The sequence below is a fragment of the Aedes aegypti genome, chromosome 3 (genome assembly GCF_002204515.2).
Source record: "Aedes aegypti strain LVP_AGWG chromosome 3, AaegL5.0 Primary Assembly, whole genome shotgun sequence".
In the NCBI taxonomy this organism is placed as follows: Eukaryota; Metazoa; Arthropoda; class Insecta; order Diptera; family Culicidae; genus Aedes; species Aedes aegypti.
Window position 1 is genome coordinate 104,565,207 of NC_035109.1, and position 27,264 is coordinate 104,592,470.

The 27,264-nt window shown below is 35.3% G+C and overlaps 1 protein-coding gene across 1 annotated transcript; it reads right to left on the reverse strand.

Moving 5' to 3' along the window:
- Window positions 1–3,684: 3,684 nt before the first annotated feature.
- On the reverse strand, window positions 3,685–23,521 carry LOC5563655 (gustatory receptor for sugar taste 64a). Its single transcript, XM_021853638.1, has 7 exons — window positions 23,393–23,521; window positions 17,703–18,092; window positions 17,457–17,626; window positions 7,855–8,141; window positions 7,615–7,777; window positions 4,823–4,912; window positions 3,685–4,009 (listed from the first exon to the last, which is right to left on the reverse strand). Exons 1-7 carry the CDS (start codon window positions 23,475–23,477, stop codon window positions 3,890–3,892), a joined length of 1,305 nt encoding a protein of 434 aa, XP_021709330.1. The 5' UTR covers window positions 23,478–23,521; the 3' UTR covers window positions 3,685–3,889.
- Between the last annotated feature and the right edge of the window lie 3,743 nt (window positions 23,522–27,264).

Below are 27,264 nucleotides of genomic sequence, written 5' to 3' on the forward strand. Positions count from 1 at the left end.
CGTAGTGGGAAGGAGAAAGAAATTGTAAAGATCTTCCTTAGAACCTTTCTTTGGATATAGTTCCATAAATTATACTGCGGAACACGTTTTTGTCTTAACCACCAAAATACCACTAAGGACTGTTAATTTTATAAAGTGGACACTTTGTTTATGCTATATCTTTTTCATCGGTTTTCTGTGCATTGTTTAACTATTATTCTACAATGTTATGGAAATATAAAATCTTACAAAATGCTTTTAGTTGAAGAACTACATAGTTTTTCCAAAAATTTTTAAGAAAACTGTTTGTCAAAGTTAAGCATAATTTTTCGCATAACAAAAATCCTCATTTTTATGAACACATTTTTTGTTGTTATCTTTTACTATTCTACTAATGGTAGAGCTTTAAAAAATTCAATAATATTTCACCATTCTCTGACACTAGGTCTCTCTAGTGATTTATCCCTTATGGCCCAATTTGCTAAAACACCATCCTTTTACTCCCAGCAAAAAAAAGTAAAGTTAAATGCGTGTTCAAAACTGGTTTAGATTACTAAACAAACTATAATTGTATGAAAGAGAGCGAAACCTTGAGCTTTTGCCGCATTCTTAGGTATATATTTTTCTCTTTATGGTCGTTTTTTTGAAAAATCTCATGCTATTAAAATCTTGTACTCATGTTTATCGATCTAGACCAAATTGTAAGCCTTTTTCTCCGAATGTTTTCATAGGTAATCTCAGAATGACATATTATGAAAATAAAACATGGAAAATAAATTCGATTTCAACACAGCAGTGTTCCCAACTTTGATGATTGTCATTGTGCTTTCGGAGGTCTTCTGGAAATAAATTATTTGTTTTTCTGCTGTGCTTTAAATGTGACGTGGGGACCAAATAAGCAACTTTATGAAGGTGTAGGTCATTTTTCATATTAATACTATATTAGTACTTCCGTCAGGGCGTACTTTAAACCTAAAAATTCTACTCATATCAGTTCCATTTAAATTTAAAATATTTTACTCTAAAAAAATTAAATAAAAACTGATTTTATGATATCTGGAAAGTTGTTGCTCCAAAATTAACTTGATATTTTTCAGTAGGCTTCTGGTTGATGATGCTTTCGAAAAACAAGTTTTATTTGAAATTAAAATATATAGATTGTCGAATTTTCCAGCCAATTTCTAATAATAATTGTTTTAGATAGCCTCCGAAAATCGACTATTCTAAACGTTGTGCATTATAAGCGAAACTTCGGAGTTCATGCAAACCATTTTCTAAGACGTTAAACACATACATTCAGTAAAAATTTTAGCTATTTTAACTTTAATCATTATCCGCTATAAATGACGAAGAAAAACGAACAACCATTTTTGTAGTAAATCCTACAAAACCCACTTGAGCTTGTCTGTGAAGTTTCAGAAATTCTATGGAGAGTTCTTGAGTTCAGGAAATCCGAATTTAATTTAGGCTCTTTAAAAGTTCTTCAAAAACTTTTTTGAATATGTTACTCTAGAAGTGAGAATAGATATGGAGTGATTCTTAGAGTAATTTGTAAAGAAATACCTAAAATGAATTAAGGTATTAATGGAGTAGATTTTGTACCAAAAACGGAGAGTGGATAGAATAATAGATGTTATTTATGGAACAATCCCGAGATCAACATTAGGACATGAAAGAATTTCTCATGGAAATTCTAGAGATTTATTTTGAGAAGTTCAAGTAAAAATTACAAAATTCCTAAGTAAATCTGTAAAAAATTCCTTAAAAATCCTCAAAAGAATTGCTAGTACTGTTTAAAGAAAAAATTTCTGGGAAGTACTTAGATGTATCTCTGGTAATTTTTTCTGAAGAATCCTAGGGTGGCATCTCAGGGGAACCCATAATATAATGCTCTAAAAAAATCCTAAACAAAAGAGATTTTTGGAGAAATGTGGGGAACAATATCAAATTTATTTTTAGATAAATTTAAAATATCATTTAGAGAACTTTCTGCCAAAAAAAGTAGATAGATTCGCTTTCCCAATTACATACTGTTTAATTGCTTATGTAAATCTTGTGGAATATAGGAAGAATCCTAAGAGTAACACCTGGAAGAATCATTCAACTTCTTTCCTGGATAAGTTTTGCTGCGATTTTTTAAAGCAGTCCTGGAAGCAGTTCCGAAAGATTTTATGAAAAATTTGTTGAAAGAATTTACAGAGAAATTTTAGGTAAAACCTCAACAGCAAAGTTGGAAATCCTGTTGGTGAACTCTCTGAAGAGTTTGTGGAACGAATCATGACTTGTGATCTTGAAAACAATTTTGGTGTGACTCATAGAATTTTTTGTACTATTTCTTGGAGAAATCCTCAGTTATTTCAGAAAATCCTAAACAATTTATTACGGAACAACTGGATGATGTTTCAAACCAAAATTTGGATTTTTTATGTAATGTTTACATAAAGGAATTTTTGGATAAATGTTCAAAAGAATTTCTAAAGCATTTTCTGACGGAATTCTTTAAAAGATTTTTAAGCAATTTGATAGAAATTCTTCGAAAAAAAAAAATCCCATCAAGAAAGTCTAAAAAATGCAGGAAAAATTAGTTGAATAATAACTAATAATCCCGGGAAAGATTTTTCGTGGCCGTTTCAGGAGGAAATCAATAATTACTTACAAAGTAGCTTTTGGAGAAAGCTGAAAAGGTACGGTATTAATTCATGAATAAATCCCCGTAAAAATTCTCATAGGAATCTCTTAAAAGGACATGGTTGAAAACCTGAAAAGTTCGTGGAAGCATCACAAAATATATTCTTTGTTAGTTCTTTGGAAGAATTATTTTAGGATTTTTTTATACTGGATGAAACGAAACCAATACAAATCTATACAAACTAAGATTTATGAAAATCAGAATTATTGCGACCGACATTACTTCTGTAAAACAAGAATTCGATAGGTCCCCATAGGACCCTTCCAGAAAATAATCCTTGCTACGCCATGGCTATGTGATGAATATGAATAGTTCCAGACGGGCCACAAGCTGGTCAATCAGATTAAGAAATCCTCATTTAAACATGAAAAATACATTGCAAGACTTTTCCACCATAATGCTGTTGTAATGTGCTCAAGTTTTCTTATAAACATGTTTTGCACGATCATACAATACGAAATGTTTCTCAATTGCGAGGGAAGTTAGGAGTTCTTGGTCGGGTTTCGTTTTCAGGGTGTAACTTTCATAGTCATCAGTAGTCGGTGTCAATATTTCAACTGATATTTATTCTTAGAAATACTTAAAATTAAGCTTTTTTGGATGGATATGGGAAAGTTAATCAATATGGAAAAGTTAATCAATATGGGAAATATTGCTTTTTTCGAAAAAACTATGAAAACGCCATTTGAAATGTTTGTTGGAAATCGTTGATCATGGTACAAAAGTAAAGATTAGGGTGATTTAGAGTAATAATACTGCTATACCAATATGGTTCAACGTTAAGGTTATACAACAACTAGCATGTTTTAACATTGGTGTGATTCAAAATGAGGGTGGCCATTGAACTTTAACGTTGTTATATAAGGTAAAAAACATTAGGATAACGGGGGTGACCTTAGGTTATGGTGGATAATCATTAGAAAAGAAATGTTTAATGAATAATTGGTACCTACTTGGAAATCTGTCTTTCGGACATTTAAAACGATTTTTCCATCTATATCAAATGGAATGCTACGTTTTATTTTAATTCCACTCTCTAAACCTATGTGCAATATGAACGCCATTTGAAAAAAAAAAACCTGTTTCGATTTCACACGCACCGCCTTGTTTCGCTCTAACCCTGTTCTAGAAAAGTTATCATCGATTGGAATCGTTTTGCGGAATCCATCGTCTTCGTCGCAGTCGTTGTCGCTCGAAGATTGCCCTTGACCTCCGGATTGATCACGTGAGCCACTTTTTCTCGATGTCGAAAAACGAGCACGGTCGAATGTAGCCTTTGCCTTCGGATTCCTTGTCAAACTTGAGCATCACCAGTTCGTACGTTACGATTGTTCCGGCCATCTGCGGTGCGTTCCGGAAGTGCGTGCAAAAATGGAAACAGAGGGAAAAAAGGTTCGATGCGGGAAAACCGGACTCAGTTTGGCAGTTGGACGAATTCCATGTCAAATCGGTCAGTCGCACAACTCGACCATCTTCGATTTATAGTAAGTTTTACGGTAGAATAAGTGTTTTCCATAGATAAGCCGATCATTTTGGCTCAAGAATTATTTACAAAAATGAACTAAAACTGTAAAACAAAAGTTTTTTTTTGTTTCAGTCAAAAAAATATGAATTCAAACACAAATGTTGAAACACAAATGTTGAAACAAAAATTTAATTATTAATAATAATTAAACTTTCATCAGTTCCATAGGAAACCGATTCTTTGTACAATGGAGACTTTTTATTTTTTTTTTCTTTAAACAGCTTGAAAAATTGAATTTTATGATAAAATAAACGAGATTTTGTGTTACTGACCATTAGAATTATTTCAAGTTTCATGCACGCATTTATTAATTAAATAGCGGTTGACTAATGAAAATGGCATCTTTTATCATTTAGTAAATAATTATAAATGTTTATCTTAAAGTCATCAAACTTGAGTCCAAAATTCCACTTAACGTATGAAAAACATTTAATACAAAAAAAAAAAAAAATAAAAACATGAATAAAATTTAATCCAATTTGTAAATTATTGAGCAGGATTTTTAATAATTTTGACCCATTCTGAATGGAATTCGTCACATTTCTATTGATGAGATTTTTTTGCTGTTGTTGATGCTAAAGCTAAGTTTGAGTTTAGATGAATGGAAAGCGCGTAGGAAAATTGGTTACCGAGAAAAGCAGCTGCCGGGTGATATGGAAGAAGCCCATACCGGAAAGTGCAACCGTTTCGCTTTTCAGCTGCGATGAAAACCGGTCCAACTGGAAAAAAAGGATAGGGACGAAAGCAATGGAGCTACGATTAGAACGGGTTGGGTCCGTGATTGAATGGGCTTTACAAAGCGATTGTTGCGTCAATTTTCTGGGAAGGATTGACAGTGAAGTTTGCTTCTTGATCGAAATTCCAACTCCGGTTCTCGGAAGATGATATGCTGGGGAATCTAGGTTACTAATGTGTAAAATTGATTTGTTTGCTAGGATTCGGCATTGAGTATTTTGAACGTGACAGGCATATATGCTATCCTGATCTAAGAGGAGTCCAACGGATTTTGGTTTAAGTGATGTTATATCCGTTAAAAGAATCCCTTTTTTACTTATTTTGTAGTTTGTGCAATTTTGCAATTTTTCATGTAATAGCACAGACCGTCCATGTTATATGGACTAGCTGTTGTATTACAAGAGAGAAAGCTCTGCAAAATTTTGAAAGTGATTCTGAGCTCCCTCTCTGATATACAGTCGACTCTCCATAACTCGATATTCACTCGATATCCATCGACTTATAGAATTATCAAGTTATAGAACACACCGAGATAAAAAAAATCAAAAAATGAAAGTATTAAATTTCTGTGTTTCTAATACTTTTATGGTCACAAAAGTGACAAAAAAAGAAAGCAATATTATTTTGTTGATAACATTTTGAAAAATTATATTCGAAAACTTTTTTCCAAATGATCGAAAAATCATATTTTTTTACTGAAAATCAAAATTTATATTTTCATGTTTTTTTACTCTTACTTAACTGGTTAACCCTCTAATACCCAACCCCGCCTATAGACGGGGTACACTTTGCAATTTTGTGTATTTTTTTGTAGCTCGGGAACCAGAATGATTTTATTTTTGGCTTAAACCTCGGCTCATAACACGCATATAAGGGAAGTTTTTTATGACTTTTGAAACTTTTTTGTATTTTCGAAAAATGTTTGAAAAATTGTATTCTTATATAACCTACAAATGCTTGGGGTTAATATAACGTGTAATATAAAAAATCGTATCTCTAATATTTTTCTACAATCAACCTATCATGGAAGAAGAGCCTGATGGTACTGAAATAATTTCAAACCTGTTTTTTTCCGTTAGTTACACGGAAAATAAAATATGCTCCAGAAAAAAATAAAAAAATATATATTTTCAAAAGTACAGTAAAAATGTGATTTTTTATTATTGCCAAAAATCAGTAATCAGGAGAGGTTACAAGAAAAAATGAAAACGGATAGGGATGTTCAAAAATATAAATTATAAAAATCAAAAATAGAAATTCATAAATTTACAAATAAAAATAAATCATTGCCCAAATCGTGTTTAGAACGATTTTAGATAACGAAAAATGATATTTAGATTGAAAATAAAAATTTGGGTATTAGAGGGTTAAAGACTTTATTCACTTTCAAACAAGAATTAGTCCAAGTTTCACCGTATAAGAAGGATTTCAAAATTGATATCGAGTTATGGAGGGAAATTTCCTCTCACGTGACATCGACTAATGGAGATATCGAGTTATAGAAATATCGACTTATGGAGATCACGATGTATGGGAATGATGAGACTAATGAGCTATATAGAATATCCAGTGTTGAAATATTAGAACAAATGTCGAATCAAATTATTGATATCTTTAGACAAAAAACGTTGGAATCTTTTATTGCCACGATCAATGCTTTATATATTAAGGTAGGGTAAGTGTTCCCTTAGTTGTAGATGTTCCTATAGTTGCGGTAGTGCCGTTTTCAATGATTTTAATAGATTAACCACAGAACCGACACTGCCAATCGACGCGTTGGCTTGTTGATACACGGAATAGTTGAAAACATTGAACGTTGTTGCTTTAAAACTGATGAAATATAACTTAAATTGCTAAAATTTTACTTGCTTGTACCAATAGTTGCGGTAATGTGTTCCTATAGTGGAGGATCCCATAAGAAAACAACGGATACCGCAACTATAGGAACACAAATTAAAAAAATACCAATGGACCAATGCACGAGTTCATTCTTTGACGTTTGAGCGGTGCCATGTTATTTATGTTACCATGGAAACAAGTGAATTTGGCACCGCTCAAAAGTCAACATCGTGAACTCGTGCATTGGTCCATGGACCGATGCACGAGTTCACTAATTTGACATTTGGGAGGTGCCGAATTCACTGGTTTCCATGGCACCATAAATAACACGGCACCGCTAAAACGTCAAATAATGAACGCGTGCATTGATCCATAGTGGAGGTATTATTTTTCACTGACATGCCGTGGATTACTGCGATGAAATCATTTTTCTCATTAAGTCAATGGTCGTTACTTCCCGTTACAACATTAACATGTACATTAATTGCGCTTCTTGAATTTAGACGGTTAAATGAAGTTCAATCGTGCTTAATACCTTAATACCACTATTGCTGCATCTACCCTAAGGTAGGTTAAGTAAATTGAAAGCGGTTTTTCTCTCATGAGTAGGTAGAATCAACTCAGCTGTAGAAATTCTGATCTGCTACGTCAAATGAATTATAATATGTTATTAACAAAGTTTAATTTGGTTGTACCAAATTAGGATGATAGTGTTGTCTAACACAGAATACCTAGATATAAGAAATGATTGAAATGTTTCAAATGATACTTATAAAAGAAAAACAAGTCAGTCCGAAGTCCGAACTATAGCTGAAATTGAAATTAGTTTACACTCATATTCAAATACCTCAACGCTCCATCCATTATTGGGAATTTTCGCTACGATATCCAATGGCCTTTTTGCAGCTTCATGGATATGGGCTGCACATAGAAACAGCGTTGCGGTTCGTCCCATCAGAAACAGCAGCGAAAACCAGTAGTAGACATCATTCATCGGATAGCGCAGCTTCCTGTGTGACAAATAAATATACCGGGTGTTAAACAGAATCGTGTACCATTCTTCGCCATCAGCTAATTTTAAACTTACTGGGAAACATTCAATATTTGCAGACATATAAAGTACAAATTAGTGGCGCACGATATGAGCACTATCCAAGCAACGGCCTGATCAACTTCGTCCAGAAGCTCGCAAAGTGAAACATAATGTGTTCGCACTCGGATCCAGAAGGGCTCGTTAGGGATCAGAACTCCTCCGCCGGCCAACGTCCGAAGGTGGGTGTTGATTTGGTCGAACCGGGTGGCGATGGCAATGCTTATCAGTATGATGAACACATCCAAATAGTTCCAGTATAGGGTCAAGGCGAACGATACGTACTGTGGGGAGAATAATTTGGAAGATTCCTTGCATTCACTCCCTGCGACACATTAAACTTCATGATTTTTTAAAACTAGCGCACAATAGGAAATTTTGAGGGGGTTTGGCCACAGTGAATACGTTCCGGGGTTTATGCCTGTTCTGAAACTTGCATTGTGACATGTCGAACTTCGTGATTCTCTGAAACAAGACCTAAGGAGTCCTTTTGATTGATTTTGCCCGCATTGGATGTGTACCGGAATTCTGGTTATCTGATAAAAAATGATTACCGTCGGACGGGGCTACTTTTGATTCCAGGGGCTACTTTGGACACTCACCTTTTGTATTTATAAGCAGCGTAAATATTAATCTGAGCAATTTTGTGTCTTCAGCTTTTTTATTAACCAAGATATGCTCTACCACTAGGCATGATTTTTTCTTAGAACAACATCAAGAATAACAGAATAAACAAGAAAACATTTAAAAAAAGCCCGAATAAATATTCACAAGGTATAAAACATTGGCTATACAAACATAGTTTGAATTTTACCCATGTCGTGGAAACTTATTGGGAGCATCACAAAACTATCGAATCGTCATGTTTCATAAAAATCTTGTGATTTGTTTTGCTTAAAATTGTTGTTTTATTAAAATAATTGATCAAAGGTCTTATTTTTGCGACTTTTATTTTATTATAATGTTTTGGTGTGTGTATTTTACAACATAAAAAAAATAAAATCAATGTTTGTAAAAGTGAATAGGCATAAAACACACATATTCCAATACGTACCAATGTCAAATTCACAACATAATCTCTAAAAAACTATTTTTCGTCATATTTTACATGAATTTGTAGTACAGAACAGTTGCATCCTTCAAATGCTTAAATTAAACTACTCTTAAGCCAGCTTCAAACTGATAAGAAGCTAGAAGCATATTACAAAAGCAAACTTACTTCTTTACGATCTTGCTAAACTTTACTTCATAGATTGCGTTTTTAATGAAAATTACTTACTGGTATTAAATTAGTTACCGGTATTAATGTGATCCTTCAACATATCGTTCATATAACAGTAAGAATAGAAAAAAAAGTTTTTGTTCATAACTCATTTATCATCGCAGTACCTAGTAGTTACGTCATTCGTTTATGTCAACTTGAAAATCGAGCATTCGTATTTGATAGTTCCATTTAAGAGGAAGTTGAAAATTTAAGTTTCATACTGCAAACTGAGAATAGTTAATGGCATGTTTTGTTGAAATTTGTTATATATGCGTAATTGATTCTAGCTTTGCAATTTCCTACATTAAGTTTATCAATGAAAAACGTTCGGTAGCATCACAATGGACGATTATCTATAGAATCAGTTTGAAAGCTATAAGGAAAAATCATTTCATTAGCAAATTGTGAAAATGTCCAAAGTAGCCCCTTTTTTGTCTTGAAGGACACACTTTTTTCGCTATTCAAGCATTTTTGTTATTTCTTGATGGATTTGCCTCATATTTTGCACACTTGTTACGTGCATATACCGTTTTGTCTCAAATTCCGAACAGACTCATATTCCGAACACCCGCTTTTTGTATGGCGATGTGGTTGAAATGTTTCACTGAAATATGTCATCCTATGACTAAGAAATGGCAGTCAATTGAAATTCAATTTAAACATATTCCAATCTGTTTTAGACCTCGGGAGTAGTGATGATTCTCTAGTTCGAGGCTAGTAAAACCAGCTCAGATAAATTTATTTACGAAATTATTAATTTGAATACGACTTATTCGTGCTGTTCGGAATTTGAATCAAGGTGTTCGGAATATGAGACAGAATGAACACAGTGTTCGGCATTTGAATCAATGTGTTGTTCCATACTTTTACCTAAAAACAATGCTAAACACGTTAAAATAAACATTTTTACCAACACACCCAACAGCTAACAATTGGGCTTGACGAATGAATTGAAATTTTTACAGATATCATGTAATTTATGTCCATGAGATGCATTTGAAGACACGCTTGGCCTTAAGTGTTCGGAATATGAGTCAAAACGGTACAACTTAAATATAGGCAAAAATTATCAACATCTATCCATAATTCTAAGAGTTACAAATCCTCAAAGTTAGAGAATGTGGAAATAATGTCAAAAGAAGTCCCGTTTGACGGTATATTCAAATATGCTCTGCATTCTACATTGCAACATTTGAAACTTTCGGATTTTTCTGAATTTTGGCATTTGTATATCGTGTGGCAGCTACGACGGTACTCTATGCTTAGGAAAGTAAAGGAAATTTCCATTACGGAAAGATTGAGGACCAACCGGGAATCGAACCCAGACGCCTTCAGCATGGCTTTGCTTCGTAGCCGCTGGATAAGGAAGGCCCCATTGACGCTCGCTGTTAATTGCGGCTAAAATTCGTTTACCGTAGCATGACCTTCAAATTGAGTAACTTATTTACAACCCACATGAAATCTGCAATGTGTGAATTGCCTTTGCGGATAGGTTATGGAGCGCACGCGATGTTTTAGGCTTGTGCTCGATTTACAACAACCCAGAAGGTGCTAGTTTTCACACGCCAGTAATGTCAATTATAACCATTTATCAGATTTGACAATGATCGTTGACAAACTAGCTCCGTGATAGGCTGGAGAAAGTTACGTGATTGTGATGTTATTAAAATCTATGCGGTTGTAGTAAAACTATCCAAAAATGTTGGAACTGAGAGCAAACTTTAGATTTTGAAGGTCAATAGTTGAAAATTTGAGAATATTTGGGTTTGCATTTTTTAAAGTTTTTTCAATCAATACGCTTGAATACAAAACTTCTTTACTGGAGAGATGGTACTGAGATACTGTGTTGCAAAAAGAAAAGGTTTTGCTTAACCGCCTAATTGATTTTTAGTCAGATTTTGAGTTTACCGTGATAATAATACCAACGTCTTTCAAATGTTAAAACTTAGAGTAATTGTTGGGGAATCTTAAAGAAATAAAAATAGGTAATATTCAATATTTCGTAAAATGGGATTTTAAGCCTTTTCAAGAAAAGACATTTTACTTGGAGATGTTCACCAATCACCTTATGATTGATAAATGGACAGCTTTGCGGATTCCTCTATGGAAACTTTCATAATTAATTTAAAATTATGTTACTTATTTTGAAGACTACTCAAACAATTTCTGTGATCACTTATTTGATGGATTCTGTGAAGTTTTTGCATAGAAATCTGTGGAAACCCTTGTGGAAACCCTCGTCGAGATCTCTGCGAAGATATGTGTAGAGACTTTTCTTTGAGACTCTTGCTATAATCTCTGAGCACTGATGCACACTGATGCACATTTTGAAGGTTTTGATCCCATATGCTCAAACTGTGTTAATAATGATGAATACCATTCTCCTCAACGTTTTAAGTAGTTTAGTCGAAATTTGGTTGTGACCAAATCATTGGAAGTTTATATTGAAAATACTATGGGAAAGACAATCCTTTTGTGTTGAGCTAAGACAAGACGTGTCAGGTTAAAGAGCAAAAACGAAACCAATTGCCTGTCAAAAAGAACCACTTCTTATTGGTCGTTTTGACAAAGGCCTTCTTTCACATCGTTAAGTTGGATTGCAACAGGGCACTTTGTTGCTAGCCCGGCCGTGTTGGTAGCTCGTACATTCGTGTTTTAATCAAAAGTTTGAAAAATTTTCATGAAATCTTTTTCTTTCAAATCTATTTATGGTTGAAGTAAAGTTTACAGCATCAATAAAACTTGATTGATTGAGTTGAATTTAATGGAAATTGTGTCAAAATTCTCGAATAATAATTCCGGTTTTGAATATTAACCTAGTTTTAGAAAAATATAGCATCCTCTATTGCACTAAATATATAAAGCGTGCAAGAAACAATCAAATTGTGAGCCTTGATATTTGAGTTTGTTCAAAAGATTTGCTTAAAAAAGATAATGGTAGCACTGGCTTTTGTATCATCAAGGTCATCGACTGAAAAACAACGGGGCAGTCTTAGTCTTAGCTGTCACGTCCTGTCCTAGGTGTTCAGTATCTCTATCTGCTTATCATAATAATCTGTGGAAAAGTGATCAAATTTTTCTCGGCTACAACTTTGCCGAAGACCACATTTTGATGGGACGTAAGGATAGTTTGTTATTATTGGTATCAAAGTCTAAATCATGCTGACATGATCATTCAACTACTTTCAGAGCAGTACTGCTTTTTTTGCTGTAGAACATAGTAGTCTGAATTACTTTGATCTATGGATCAAAATTTGTTTGTTTCAAACCAGTTGAAATATAGATGAGTTGCACCTTACGTACTACCGATCATTCATAAGAGAGATTCGCAGAAGTGGCCATTGCTGTCAAAGTGTGAGCCAATCAAGCAGCGAGTGCAGCTTTCTTGTGGACTAACGTAATCCATTTAAAATGATTTCGGCAAAGTTTTTTTTGTATTGAGTAAAAATATGTAATGTGTACCTTTTTACATATTTGTTATTGCAATAATCAGTTGTGGATTTATTTCTGTTGTTTATTATTATTAAATGTAAGCTCAGAGGTCTATAAAGAAACACAATAAATTTTTGAGTGATGAGGAACTCACGCCTGTGTTACAATATTATCTTCGGCGCTAAGCAAGCTCAGCACCGCCTGTCTGTTGCAAAATAATTCCTTTTTATTTCCACTAATCTCTCTATTACGTACCATGTAACATTAGACTGTCCCATCTCAGTATGGGAGAAAAATAAAGTTGTAGAGTAAAGTGGGGCAAAAGTTCGAGTGGGGCAAGAGTTTCTTTTTAAAAATTTTAGCTCAATTCAAAACAAAACTTATAAATGTCATGGTGGTTGGAATGCTATTCAAGTAAGAGACTTTCATTCCAAATATCATAAAAATCGATTGAGATTTGGAAAAGTTATGGCCATTTGTTGTTTTCCGACGTGAAAATTGTAATTTTTGGTCAAACTTTCGTTGCATGGAACCAATTGAAGACAAAATCTTTTTCAATATTTTATGTAAGGGCGTTTCTAGGCCCATCATAAGGATGCTTAGAGGTGTATTAGTTTTTGCATAAATGCTTGAAAACAATTTTTGGCCCATAGTGGGGCAAAAGTTCGAATTAGCGGGGCAAAAGTTCGACCAATGTATAAACTCACGGAAAAAATTGCAAATTTCCTAAAATCCACATATTATCTTCAAATTTAGGAATTTGTCTGATGAAGCGACAAATGTCACCAAAACTTTTCATTTCCACTTAGTTTTGCGAAAAACTGCTATTTTTGAGTATAGGGTAGGTGTACCAGTTATGGACATAATGGTTCCCTATTTCGCCATACGAGATCACATTAATGTCTTCAAATTTTGAAATGTTTTGTGTGTTGTAGTAGTTAGATTTAAGATATATCTTGATGTTAATACATTCTCAAAATTTCATATATGGCCAAATAGGGAACCACTATGGCCATAACTGGTACACTTTCCCTATTACAATTAACCCTGTTTTGGGAAATTTTTTGATGAAAATTTAGTGTGTATTTTTCGTCAAACTTAAGTTTACGGCTGGTGTAAAGTATGCCTGTCATAAAAGTTTCGATATTTTGTGTTTTAGCCAGTGAACTTTTGCCCACAATTGATTCGAACTCTTGCCCCACCGATGGGGCAAAAGTTCGTTTAAAACAATCAATTTTGAAACTGTTATAACTAATGATGGGTAATTATTTTGACACAAGTTTGTTCAGCAAAATTATAGCCAATATGTTGAAGGTTCATTGTATGGTATTTGCTTTGTTTCAACTGGTATTGTTTTTCAGGAAACTATGATTATTCCACTAAGGTCGAACTTTTGCCCCACCTTACTCTATAATTCCACGGGGAACCCCCCCCCCCCCCCCCCCCCCCCGGGTTATTCCTTAAGGTTAAAGGAAGACTTCCTAAAAGTTTCAGCTCATTTGATCGTTCCATGAGCTGGCGCAATTGAATTGAAGTTAATATGAGATTTTCAGCTCAAACATATGGGAAACAGCACATCATCTCCTGTTTGGTCCAGGAAAATTGTTGATAACGTTTAATTGAACCCAGAATGTCAAAAACACTACTTGATACCATAGCTAACAATATTGTAGAAGGTTGTATCATGATTAAAATTGAGAAAGTTGGTGTTTTAACTATCTGAAGTAGATTTGCAATACTGCTTAGCATTTCTTCAACATAGCTTGGTGGTAGCCACTAAGCGCATCATAGCCACCTATGACGCTGGGCGAGCTGCGGCATAAGGCGCATGCATATATGTGATAGTACGAGAGTGCTGATCCAAGCCTAACTTTCAACAACTGAAAGGTTAATTAAAATGAGCCTAAATCCAGATACAACCTTTTGCAACTATGTTCAATGTTGGTATCAACTAGTGAATTTGTCATTCTGGGCTCAATTGAACGCGATCAACTAGTATACGGAACAAAACAGTGACATAGGGTCAATTTTCAATATATTTGAAACGAATATTCCATACAAACTTCGAACTGAATGCGCCAGTCGGTGGAGCAACCAATTGAGTTGAAATTTTGAGAGAGCTTTTTCTTACCCTAAGGCACATATTTAGGGGGTGCCCAGTTGAGTTTTACAACTTTTTTGTTTAAGGGCCAGTCTAATGTAACATCGAAAACATGTTCTAGCAACTGTTTGTTTAAATGCCGTTTCTCATATGTTGCGTGAAAGTTTTTGAAAAATCTTCAGTTTATTTGAGGTGAAGTCCATAGCGTTAGGCAAATTTGTGTACCGTCAAACGGGGTAACTTGCAACAGGGGTGAAACTTGCAACACTTCGACATGTTACCGAATTGTCGTTTCGTTCAGCCTTGAGTTAAATTATTATGATTTATTCCGTCATTTATTGGCCTTAGATATACAACAGAAGTTTTAGGCGAGGGTTTGGGTATTGTTTCTTTTTTGGTTGGTTTGCTGGAGGTAAAAATCATATTACACGTTGGATTGTATGAAATTAATGCTGAAAACGTTCCTCGTACAACACAAACGGTAGAAATATGTCATTCGAGGCATTTAGTATCAGTTACAGTACTTAGTAGTGTACAAATTGACAACATAAAAGTTTTGATATTTTGATGGTTAAGCACTATGAAAATTCAAAAACGTTTTTGACTACCCTCGTGGGGTAACTTGCAACAGCAATTTTGATCTTAATTGTTTGATATGTCTTGCCATTTGTTATCGACAACACATGAAAAGGCAAAATTGACCGTACATTTGTTGAGTAACATTAAAATTTTTACAGCTCAATCAATTCAATACACATTTGGTACAAAATATTACAAAATTTACATAAATCACATTATTTTTAGATTTAGTTTAATTTTCTTCATGAGAATAATGAATAATTTTGAAAATTAACTTGCAGATCTGCCACTGGGAACGTTCTGCATGAAATATGATGAAAGTTATGTCAAAACACCAACAGACACCATTTTGAGACGCTTTGTGATACGTCGCTTTGATTTATATATGTATGAAAAAAAAGTTTTGTGAAGTATAACCTCAAATACCATTGTATTTGGAAAAAAAGTTGCATTAAAACGTTTCAATGGCTTTGCAATAACTTTAAGACTTATGATACGCTAAAATTTCCCCGTGTGGACACCCTATGCAATGCCAATGGAGTTTTCAATGGAATTGATTTATTACTCATAATTAAGTCAATAATGATTAGTATTCTAAGAGTAGAATAGCCTGTTTCTGATTATTGTCATGCTTTTACTGCAGACAATCATTAAATGATCATAATATCACGGTACAGGTTAAGTATTTAATAGTTTACTTTAGGTAGCACTGTGTGTTGCATGTTACCCCACATCAGGGGTAGTATCAAAAATGTATATTTTTTGTCTTTCTTGATCCCAGAAAACCAAATACTGACAAAATAAATACCGCGTGGTATTCTTTACGTGGCGATTAGGGTACCAGATGGTTTTTGTCTCATCTGTATCCTCAATTTTTTCATCCATATAGCTTTGAAGTTGAAAATTGTTGCAAGTTACCCCGTTTGGCGGTATTACATCGATGCCACTGAATCGATTTACATTTGAACTTCCGAATCGATTCACCGATTTGATCGAATCCCTTGAATCGATTCAAATCGAATTAGAATCAAAATTTTTGACCAAACGTTTTTACATTAGATTTTAACATCTTCAAATTAAATCAGTTTTGAAATTCAATAGCACAGATTTACTACTTCGAGGCTAGTTCAAAATTTGATTCTTTTTTTATCAGCTCGGTAAGAAAAATTCATAAAGTTCAACAAAATGAATCGAATCAAAAAAGCGAATGCAGAAAATCGATTCACCCGGTTTCAGATGTCCCAAAACACCGATTCAAAAAAAAAAAAAAATATTAATCGGAATGAAAACATCGATTCAAAATCGCCCAACGCTGGTGGCCTAATTTCGTGGATGATGAACTTGTATTGCGAAGGGTGCAGCAAAGTGATAACCAAAAAGGTTTTATTTATAGGCAATGGGGTAGCTTTTATAGTGCATTACAAAGCAATAATTATTGTTCAAAGAGCTGGTGGAATAGTGCGTAGAGAAGAGTCTTGAGGTTGGAATTCGATTCTCGTTTATATTTCTGTTTGCATTCATTCATTCATAAGAGAAAAAATATGTATTTAGCACGAAATAAGCAATTTCACTTCTTCTTCTTCTTCTTTCTGGCATTACCTTCCAACTGAGACAAAGTCTGCTTCTCAGATTAGTGTTCTTATGAGCACTTCCACAGTTATTAACTGAGAGCTTTCTTTGCCGATTGACCATTTTTGCATGTGTATATCGTGTGGCAGGTACGAAGATACTCTATGCCCTGGGAATCGAGAAAATTTCCTTTACGAAAAGATCCTCGACTAGCGGGATTCAAACCGACGACCCTCAGCATGGTCATGCTAAATAGCTGCGCGTGGTATTTAGGGTAATGGTACTGTGGGGCCTTCCCTATCAGAGTGGTTTGAGTTCGCGGCTACAAAGCAAAGCCATGCTGAAGGAGCCTGGGCTCGATACTCGGTCAGTCCAGCAACTTTTCGTTATGCAAATTTCTTTGAATTCCCTGGGCATAGAATATTATCGTACTTGGCACACGATTGATAACTGTGAAAGTGCCCATAAGAACACTAAGCTAAGAAGCATACTCTGTACCAGTGAGGATGTCATGCTAAGAAGAGGAAGAAGGTATTGAGGGAAAATTGTCATTCGCTGAACTGGTGTATGAGCAAATGGCATTTGGGGGAGAGTAGCCCACCCCTACTGAATATCTTGTGTACTGATACCACACTTAAACCAATTTATACTTACTGAAAAAAATACAGCAGAAACAGTACTGTAAGGAACTATTGAATACATGTTGGAAAACTTTCGAAGCGAAAAATGACGAAAAGTATCAGTGATGTTCTCTTTCCATCCACAATGTTCAATTTCATGCCATTGATCATTCAGGTTGTTAATAGTCGCTAGCAAATGCTCACCTACAAATGCAACAATCGGAATATAACAAATAGTTACTTTCATTGAAGCACATAAGTGTCAATTAATCTTACTTACAGCAAGCTAATCCCAACAGCAGAGCCGTGGCAGTCCACAACCGTCGCTTCAACGTCCACTTGGACTCGATCCGGTACGACTCGGTGAGGAAAATTCGATCGACACTATCCCACTTGACGGCTACACGATTCCACTTGGTGGCCATCAGCAGGAACAGGACATTGATGATGCACCCATCGACGAAGAATATCAGACCGTTGATGTTCTTGGCGTTGACTCCTACCATTCGGAGTCGCATACATTCCGCTATGGTGTTTGCAATTCCGGCACCCAACACAATCAAATCGAGTGCCACGCGAACAGTGGGCCACACCAAACGTATTCGGTTGGGGTCCTTGTCGAATACTCCGGACAGCGGGAAGATACCAAACAACTGACCTGTCAAGATATCTAACAAAAGGGGTCTGAAGTACCGTAAAGTCACCAGACACCGCGCGGCCTCCATTCACCGTGCATACACACAGAGTTTATGTTATAAAATTTCTCTGAATTCAGTTTGTAATGATCTTTTTGAAAATTATCAGTTAAAACTATGAATGAATGAACTATGAAAATACATTGCATCGTACGAACATCTCACGAAAACAAATGTATATTATGTTCTGTCAAAGAATAAATACACGATTGATTAACCGCTTTGATTAGGCCATAACGATTCATTATGAACACATCTTTGTTTTTCGATAATCGAATATTGGTTTTCAGTTTTGAGATAACATTGATAATGGGTATAATGGGAATTTCAAAATTTCATTACAAAAAATGGCCCTAATTTAGCAATGCATCTCGCTAAGTATTTTGAGACCAAGCTCAAGTTCTACTATAACTAGGATATCAAAGAATGGTGACGAAACAAATCATCCTCACATAGAACAGATCGTTTATAAGCCGTTTCAAAAATCCGTAAATCTCATCAATTTTCAATATTTAAATATACATGTTTTTTTCGTTTGGTATGTTGTGGATCCCGTACTATCAATGCTACACGCATTATCAAAGATACTCCGTTCTACGGTACTTGTATCTTCATCCTTCCCCCATAATCTCTTTTAGAGTAGAACGTGCCTAGTTGGACCACTCCAAAAAATGCTGTGAAGGTTTTGTCACACAAATAAAACAAAATAGCTTTAATGGTACCGTTAAACGGGTACCGTAAAACGGGGTAACTTTGATAATGCGGGTAACTTTGATAGTGCGAGACCCACAATATATTAAACGAAATAACGAAGTTTCTGTTAATCAGTTAAGCAAAACGAATGCAAAAGTAAAGAGTATTACTATGATACTTCATGCCAAAGCTATTTTCGTTGGAATCAAGTGCATTTGAGGATTTATATGCAAATATTAAAAATTTATAAGATTTAAGCATTTTTGCGACGCTTACAAACAAACTGTTCTACGATCACTATTTGATGAAGTCATAATGAGTTCTTCACTTATCCTTGACAGCCTAGTTATAGAAGAACATGAATTTAGTCTCAAATCTCTTAGCGAAACCCATTTTTACAAACTGGGACCATTTTTGTAATCTAAGTCAGAAATTTCCATATAGCGTTAAAAGCCTAGAGGTATTCAACACCCTATAAATGTTCCGTAATTCATTCAATTTAGTTCGATTATCAAAGTTACCCCAAAACAGAAAACCGACTTTCAATTATATGAAAAATAATATATCCATTCAGAATAAATCTTTTGGCAATCTATCAAGTGCAATCGATAGCTAAGATGTCAGTACTTGTTTTAAAAATATAAATTGTAATTCTTTGAAACAGAATGCATAAATATTAATGTTTTCTTCGAAAAAACTTAGTTACCCGTTTTACGGTACTGGTATATGAGTTACCAAATGTAGTTGAAAGAATGCATAACGATTTATTGCGCATTCATCTAAGAGTTTTCTTATAATCGAAAGTCGATATTCGGTTTTGGGGTAACTTTGATAATGGGTATGAAAACACATGGAAATTTACAACCAAAACTGTTTGACATCAGTACATTTGGAACAGGATATGAAAATGTTTACAAAAACATCAGGGATAAGTGAAGAAGTTATTATTACTCCATCAAATAGTGATCGTGGAATGGATGGTTTGTAAGTGTTCCAAAACTGGTAAAAGCTTATCAATTTTCAATATTTGAATATAAAGTCTCAAATGCTCTCGATTCCATCTTTCATCAGAAACAAGATGATATCCTGATATTATTTTAACCACCCCCCCCCCCCACTTCTCCTACCACAGCCTACCTGATTGAAAAATACTGCGTCTATACCTCGCATGGATGTTCGTGTGGATGCTCTAGAAACATATTTGCGGCGTTTTTCGTAATTGTAAAAAATGTTGTTTTCAGCACTCGTTGTACTTATCCAACTCGGCAAGCCTCATCGGATAAACGTACGACTTGTGCTGGAAAAGTCATCATTTTGTAACTTGTTGCATAAATAACTATTATTATAACGTTTTAGGATTTTTGAAAATAAATTAATTTTGCCAGATATGTTTGAGCATGAGCATGCGCATAGATGACCATACAATTCGTAGTTGCTACTCCGTGATTGACCAGAACAATCGAAATTGCACAATGAACCAGAAACAGCTTGGGAGTAGTTTACCATCTTCAGCGTACAATTTCGAGATTTCCAAACATCACACAGTTAACAACGGCGCCGGTCACGTCCTTAAGGTCATCGGGAAAGGGAAGGAATGTTAGTGTGACATTCATTGTTAATAAAAACCGAGTATACTTCTGCATCTTCATGGTTGTCATGGGAAGAAGTTTTGTTCGTGAGAGGGTTAAAAGTTACATGATCAGGTTTCGCCTTAGTAAGAGATGCGATCCATATAGCCTCAATATAAAATATTTCGACACATATTGTGACGAACCATTCATACATTTTGGTAATTCAAAAACAGACATGTGTGTTGTGTTTTCATGTGAAGGTCGTTAGATGATGAAAGTAATGTTTATGATTTTCATTATTATTAGAGACCAAGTATACCTCTGCATCTCCATGATTATCTGAGGGAGAGACTTCTTTAGTAACGGCTGAAAGTCTCTATAATAAATCTTTTTTTTTCTATCTTTATTAACGAGATTTTTAGCCCTGGGCTAGTTCATCTCGGGACCAACGGCTTTACTTCCCTTCCGAAGGAAGTCGTCACTGAAATTTTTAGTGACTATCTCGGGGATGGGATTCGATCCCAGGTCCTCGGCGTGAGAGGCGTGTGTTCTAACCACTACACCAGGTCCGCCCCCTGATAATAAATCAAATCAAATCTTTAGTAGGGAAGATTCACAAGATACATCATATAGTTTTAATTTAAAATTATTGCGCAATTTGCTCAAGAGCCGTCGCGCTCCAGGCCATAGCCAGCAGCACCCAGCCACGCTCGTGCTGTGTACTTCAAGCGTGTTTTGTTAGGCTGCGTGGACTCTGTACACGATGCAACCAGCAGCGTATTCGCTTGACTTTGGGAGAAGAAGCCACCTTGCAATGAATCGCAGGAATGAACAGCCCGAGGATAAATGAATCCTACTTGTGGAAGGGCTTCGCGAGCAACTTGTCGGTGTGTTCATTTTGTTTCTTCGGAGTTGCATCCGTTCGCTTTTTGCGATGCTCTTCGTGACGCAAAAATGAAAAATGAATTTTGGCGAATGTTGGATCGTGAAGATGCGTAGATTATTGTTCGCGAAGAAGATTCATCGCAACATTGGTTTTAATAGATAGCCCTTCATCAGTACCTTAAGAAAAACATCGACACTCTTAGTATCGAAACTTCCAAAGTTTTTTTTGTGATTGTAAAACATAGGTGGGGGAAGAAGTGGTAAAATGAACACCTTAAGTATATCAGCTTGTTTTTGATAGAAAAACGAGGAATCTGTATAGTTCTATCGCACAACATCAAAAATAGGGATGTTTTCTAGAGCAACGACTCGAATTCAGACTGAAATAGCTGATTTTTTACATATTTTATCGCTAGCAAAAGACGATGTAAATGTTCATTTTACCTGCACTATGTGGATAAAATGAACATCATGCAAAAAACGTAAGCAAAACAAATATTTCTTAAAATTTTCATTGCATTACTGAAAATATATCCATTAAGGATTGTAATCCTTTCAAAAAGGGTTCTAAATGTATCAGATTTGACATCATATCATAACGATATCGACCGCACGGAAAAACCTCAAAACTTCCGAGCTACAAGTTACGATTGAAAACGTAGTTTTCTGAAATCTTAGTTTTAATTGATATTTTGACTTCAATTGAGCTCCGTATCAACCCGAACACTCCGATTTATGCTCTAAATTGCCCGTGCGTGATAAAAATTCATCTAAATTAGATTTTTCTTGGTAAAAGACACGGTGTTCATTTTATCAACCCTGTTCATTTTACCACTAGGAATATGTCCACATGTAGTGACAAACTAATCAATGTTTTTAATGAATGCATAACCGTAACATTAAAACCGTTGTCACAAAAAGATCTGTGTTTACTTATATAACTTATTTGAAATAGAAGCATGAAACGAGCTCACCAATTGATAATCCATCATTGAAAATCACTTTTAATTCCATCACCATCACTGCAAAGCAAAATTCGAAAACCGAAAAAACAATCCGGCAGTGAAAACTAAGAAACTACTGGATTGGACTTCCTACACGCACTGCCCAACAAATTGCGAAAACCACAAAAAAAACACTCTGGCGTTGATGACAAAGGAACCGCTTGATTGGGCTTCCGAAGCGTATTACCCAGCAAATCGCGAAAACCTTGGATCTTGCCAGATATATTTCAACATAAACAAAACACAGTGAGATTGAAAACACGTTTGCGTTTTTGCGATCCGATTTTTCCGGGGTTCGATTTCCCAGAATCTAAAACTGTCTAACACTGAATTCACTGATTGTCATATATTTGTGTGGTGAGTAATAAATTCGCAATGCTAATGGTGTTAGCGCATCTTAAGAGCACAAACACTGATGATAACTTACCTTATTTATTTAAATGGTATAAAAAAATATGTTATCAGGAGTCAAGTGGAAGTCAATTTATTTAAAATCAGCTTTTATAATAACAAGGTGTTTTATTTCATTTTTAATCATAGCTGTAAGAAATGAGCGTCATTCATGAACTTAAAGCAATTAAATAAGGTGTTGTATGCTGAAATTAAGCTGGTTTTGTAGTCACAAAATTTTGACTTCATATTTCATCTTTTTATTTTTAAAAAATAGTTTTAGCTCAATTTTGATATTTTACACACATAATATGGATTGAAAGCTTGCATTTGACATATTAGTAGTATCAATACGGCTTCCCATTTATTTTTTATTGACATTTTCTCTTAGGCTGGCCAAAACCGGTGCTTTTACCCTAATAAATTCACACGAAAGCCAAAATGCTGTTTTGACACTTGGGAAGCTAGTATGAAACGGTTTGGACTTCACAGCTAATCCTTATATACCCTTCAAACTGAGTGCTACTACTTCATATTCATATTGATATATGATTTTGCATTTTTCCTCAAATTATAGAACAGGTTCATGCATCGTAATGGTATTTTTGGTCGCGATACATTATTTGGAACAGTTATACATTTTTTTTGAAGTGCGGAGTTATCTCAAATACATGGTGAATGGTAGCTTGACGGTAATTGAAATTTTATATAAAACAGATTTCCGATTCTTACAAGGTCTTATAGCTTGATGGAAACTGTCTTGCACTTCTTCCTGTGCGAAATGGTTTTTGAGAAGTTTCACTTTCTTCAGGAACATTTCTTGCACTCGACATTGTGTGTGATCCGATACGTTATTTTAGAACTACTGCAGCAATACCGGCTTACGCTGTTTTTCGTTTTTTCTGTTACACGTTGTTTTCACACATAAAACTGTTGCAATACTAATTTTTAATTCACGCGATTATCGACAAAGTCTGTCACGCCAATAGTGGTTTATCAGTTTGGGAAAATCATTTCACTGCACTGCAGGTATTCCACCAAAGTGGTAAACAAACAATAAAGCCACTGCAGGATTTGTGCACTTGAACCCGAGCAATGAAATGAATAAAGCTAAGTAATTTCTTTAAAATTGTTGGGTTACATGCTACATCAGTATAGCTTCGTCCACGGAAAGAACGCAAAACTCTAAGAGATTTTAATGGCCTCACTGGATGATCAGCAATGATGTCGATAAATTATGCCAAGTATAGGACAAGCGCCAGCATGGACTTGAAGCGCAAAAAAGTGTTTATTAATATTTATTAGCATTTCGGAGGCGAATCTATGCTACTGCACACTGCGGCGTAAACTGAAAAACATAAGATATTGAAAGTGGGTCCAAGGGTAAGGGTATAATAAGGAAGAAATTATAGAAGAGTCAGCAAAAATTTATGGATAATCTATGATAAGCACTTCGGTGTAGATGCTAGAGTAAATATAGGGAATGAAAGAATGTACAAATGGTAGCTTGATCTTTGGTGGTGGGTGGAGGGAGCTGTGAAAGGTATTTGAAAAAGTTTTGTTCAATTATCTGTTTCTTTTTTTTTTCAACTAGGCGCAACTTTTCTTCTACCATCTTGTTGGCTATATTTGGGTCATTTACACAAGCTGAGCAAAGAACTACATGGGCACTTTCATTATTCACTTTGGCTTGGACCGATAAGAAACACTTCAATACGACGCGTAAGAGAGTTAATTAGGGACTTTCTTAGCCGAGTGGTTAGAGTCCACGGCTACAAAGATAAAGGTGTCTGGGCGCGATGCCCGGTCGGCCCAAGATCTTTTCACAATGGTTCACAATGACTTCCCTGGGCATAGAGTATCATCATCATACCTGCCGAATGCGAAAATGGCAACTTTGACGAAGAAAACTATCAGTTAATGGGGGACGGACCTGGCGTAGTGGTTAGAACACACGCCTCTCACGCCGAGGACCTGGGATCGAATCCCATCCCCGAGATAGTCACTGAAAATTTTAGTGACGACGGGAAGTAAGGCCGTTGGTCCCGAGATGAACTAGCCCAGGGCTAAAAATCTCGTTAATAAGATAGAAAAAAAAAAATAAAATATCAGTTAATAACGGTAGAAGTGCTCATTGAACACTGAGCTGAGAAGCAGGCTCTGTCCTAGTGAGGACAAAATGACAAGTAGAAGTAGAAGAGAGTCAATTTGTTTTCTGTATGAAGATTGAAATTTGCATTGGAAATGATGTTACAGAGAAAAAAATGGTATATTCGTGGGTAATTACCTAATTTGAAGAAAATTGCTTACCTCTAAGCGTTTAATGTTGTTTATTCTGTAATTCATAAAATTGAATTTACTGATTAATCTTCCAGATTTTTTTGACTTGATTTAGATTCATTGACCCCATATTTAGTGAGTAGCATATCTCCTGATTTTTGGAAACTTATCGCAGTATTTGATAAACTTCACCCCGGAATCAAAACATAACTTTTTGGTTTTTAAAAATAGTTTGTTTTTTCCTAAGTCTTCGTATATGTTCACCTTATTTATTCTATCATCAACTATTGTTAAAGCTCCTTCAGATATTGTTTTACACGTTCTTTCTTCAAATCTCTCTACTCGGATTCAATATCCTTCACGTGTAACAGAGGAATGAATCCCATTAGATAGTAAATCAAGACAATTCAATCGCTGCAAATTAATTTTAAACTTCTTGGAATTTCCGCCGCACGAGACACAACCCATTCATGTGGTGAACAAGTTTGCTCCCCCTGCCTTGCTCTGCAGACTCACGCATAAGCGCGCAAAGTCGTGTCGTTGCGGCATCACCTTGACAGCGATATTGAATTCTTTGCGTATCAAAGCCTCACACTGACAAAAGGTGGCGCATCTGCTGACACGTTCCATAATATGACAACCATTCCTATAAACCGGCATCACATGTATACCTATCATCTGTGCGTATTATGCTGTAGCTAGGTGCTTTGTGCTAGAAACTTTAATTTCAAACCTGCAACACCTTTGTCGACAATCGTTGGTTTCGATGTCGTCGCAAATGGGGCTGCACTTGAAATCCATCGTAAGGAGCTCGTGAACTTTAACATTTCTAAGTAAGATCAATTCGAAATCTTTTTGAAATATAACTTTGAGCACGAAGCCCACGAGGATGGTTGGCAGTGAGTTTACAAACGTTCCGTACCGTACCATACCATACTCATAACGCGATAATCTACTAGAATAGTTATCACGGTGTGTCTGATATCGTTATTAACGAAAAATAAAATGACCATCGATTCTGCACCTGGCACCTATCTTTCTGGTGTTACGTTTCAATTGGGACAGAGCCTGCTTCTCACCTTCTTTTGAGCACTTTCCAAATTATTAACTGAGAAATTTCTTTGACGGTTGATTATTTCTGCATGTCTTTTTCGAGTTGCAGTTACGAAGATATTTTATGCTCAGGGATGCCGAAAATATTTCCTTTACGAAAAGATCCTCGACCGGCAACCCACGACCCTCAGCTTGGTCTTGCTGAACAGCTGCGCGTTTACCATTACGGCAGTCCATGAATTTTGAGATGTTTCGTCGAGCGAAATAGGAGTAGGGGGACATGGGTCAAGAGTGACACCCGGAGCAAAAGTGCCACCGCTTATTTCACGTAGTTCAAATCAATTTTTTGATGTTTAACGCAGGATAAGAATACATTGAGTACTAATTGTGGGTTGTGTAAATATTACAGTTAAAAATGTTTAGTACAAAATATTAGAAAAATGTCTTTAACTCACCAACGCGAAAAATGCGCAATATTATAAGAATGTAAGACTGGAAAACAAGGTTTGACTCCCAATAAATACAAAACATATTGATTTTTCCGCACAGTATTGATGATTTTCAATTGTTTAATATAGCTGTGAGGATTTTTTTTCGAAAAAGTTCTTTTGACATTAAGTTTTACATATATAAAAACAGTATGTCTTATGGGGCAAGAGGGACATCGCAATTTTCTCGTAGAAAATCAAATGAAATTTTATTTTTCTTATTTACTATTGCATTAAATCAATGTTTCCTACTAAATAAAATCAAAACAAACCATCTTTGACAATTAAAATGGTTTCCGACAATTTTTACTATTATTGTTACAGTCAAAAAAGATGAGAACTAAATTAGTTTCGTAAAATTACTGTTTAACTATAAGTCAACTTTTATCCCTCAGTTTTTATCTTTACTTACTCTAGAATGTATCGTTTAGGCGGGGAAATAATAATATACAAAATTTGTAGCATTTTGCTCTGGTGGTCTTCTTGCCCCATATGAGTGGCACTCTTGCCCCGTGCCCAGGCTTTGGAAAATTTAACGATCATTGACACACGAGCCACAATTTCATCCCATTTGTTCGCCTACATTCATGCAACACCCATGACATTTACCGTTCGTTAACCCGTATAGGCCTGAGTGAAAGCAAAAAACCCTCACCGCTCAGCGAATTCTTAATGGATTCAAATGATTTTTTGTCAGTATACTGACATACATATCTTGTTTCTAAAAGTGGACAGAGGAACGCGGAAATATTCCTGTGGTCGGAGTTATTTCGGTGGATCACT

What these genes read in the sequence shown, in the direction of transcription:
- LOC5563655 (XM_021853638.1), bottom strand. Translation starts at nt 23,477, where the DNA reads ATGTTCCTGAAGAAAGTGAAACTTCTCAAAAACCATTTCGCACAGGAA. An exon ending in CAAATATTGAATGTTTCCCA is followed by an intron (nt 7,778 to 7,854) that starts GTAAGTTTAAAA and finishes TTTGTCACACAG; the next exon opens with GAAGCTGCGCTATCCGATGA. An exon ending in ATAATGGATGGAGCGTTGAG is followed by an intron (nt 4,913 to 7,614) that starts GTATTTGAATAT and finishes CTTTTTTTCCAG; the next exon opens with TTGGACCGGTTTTCATCGCA.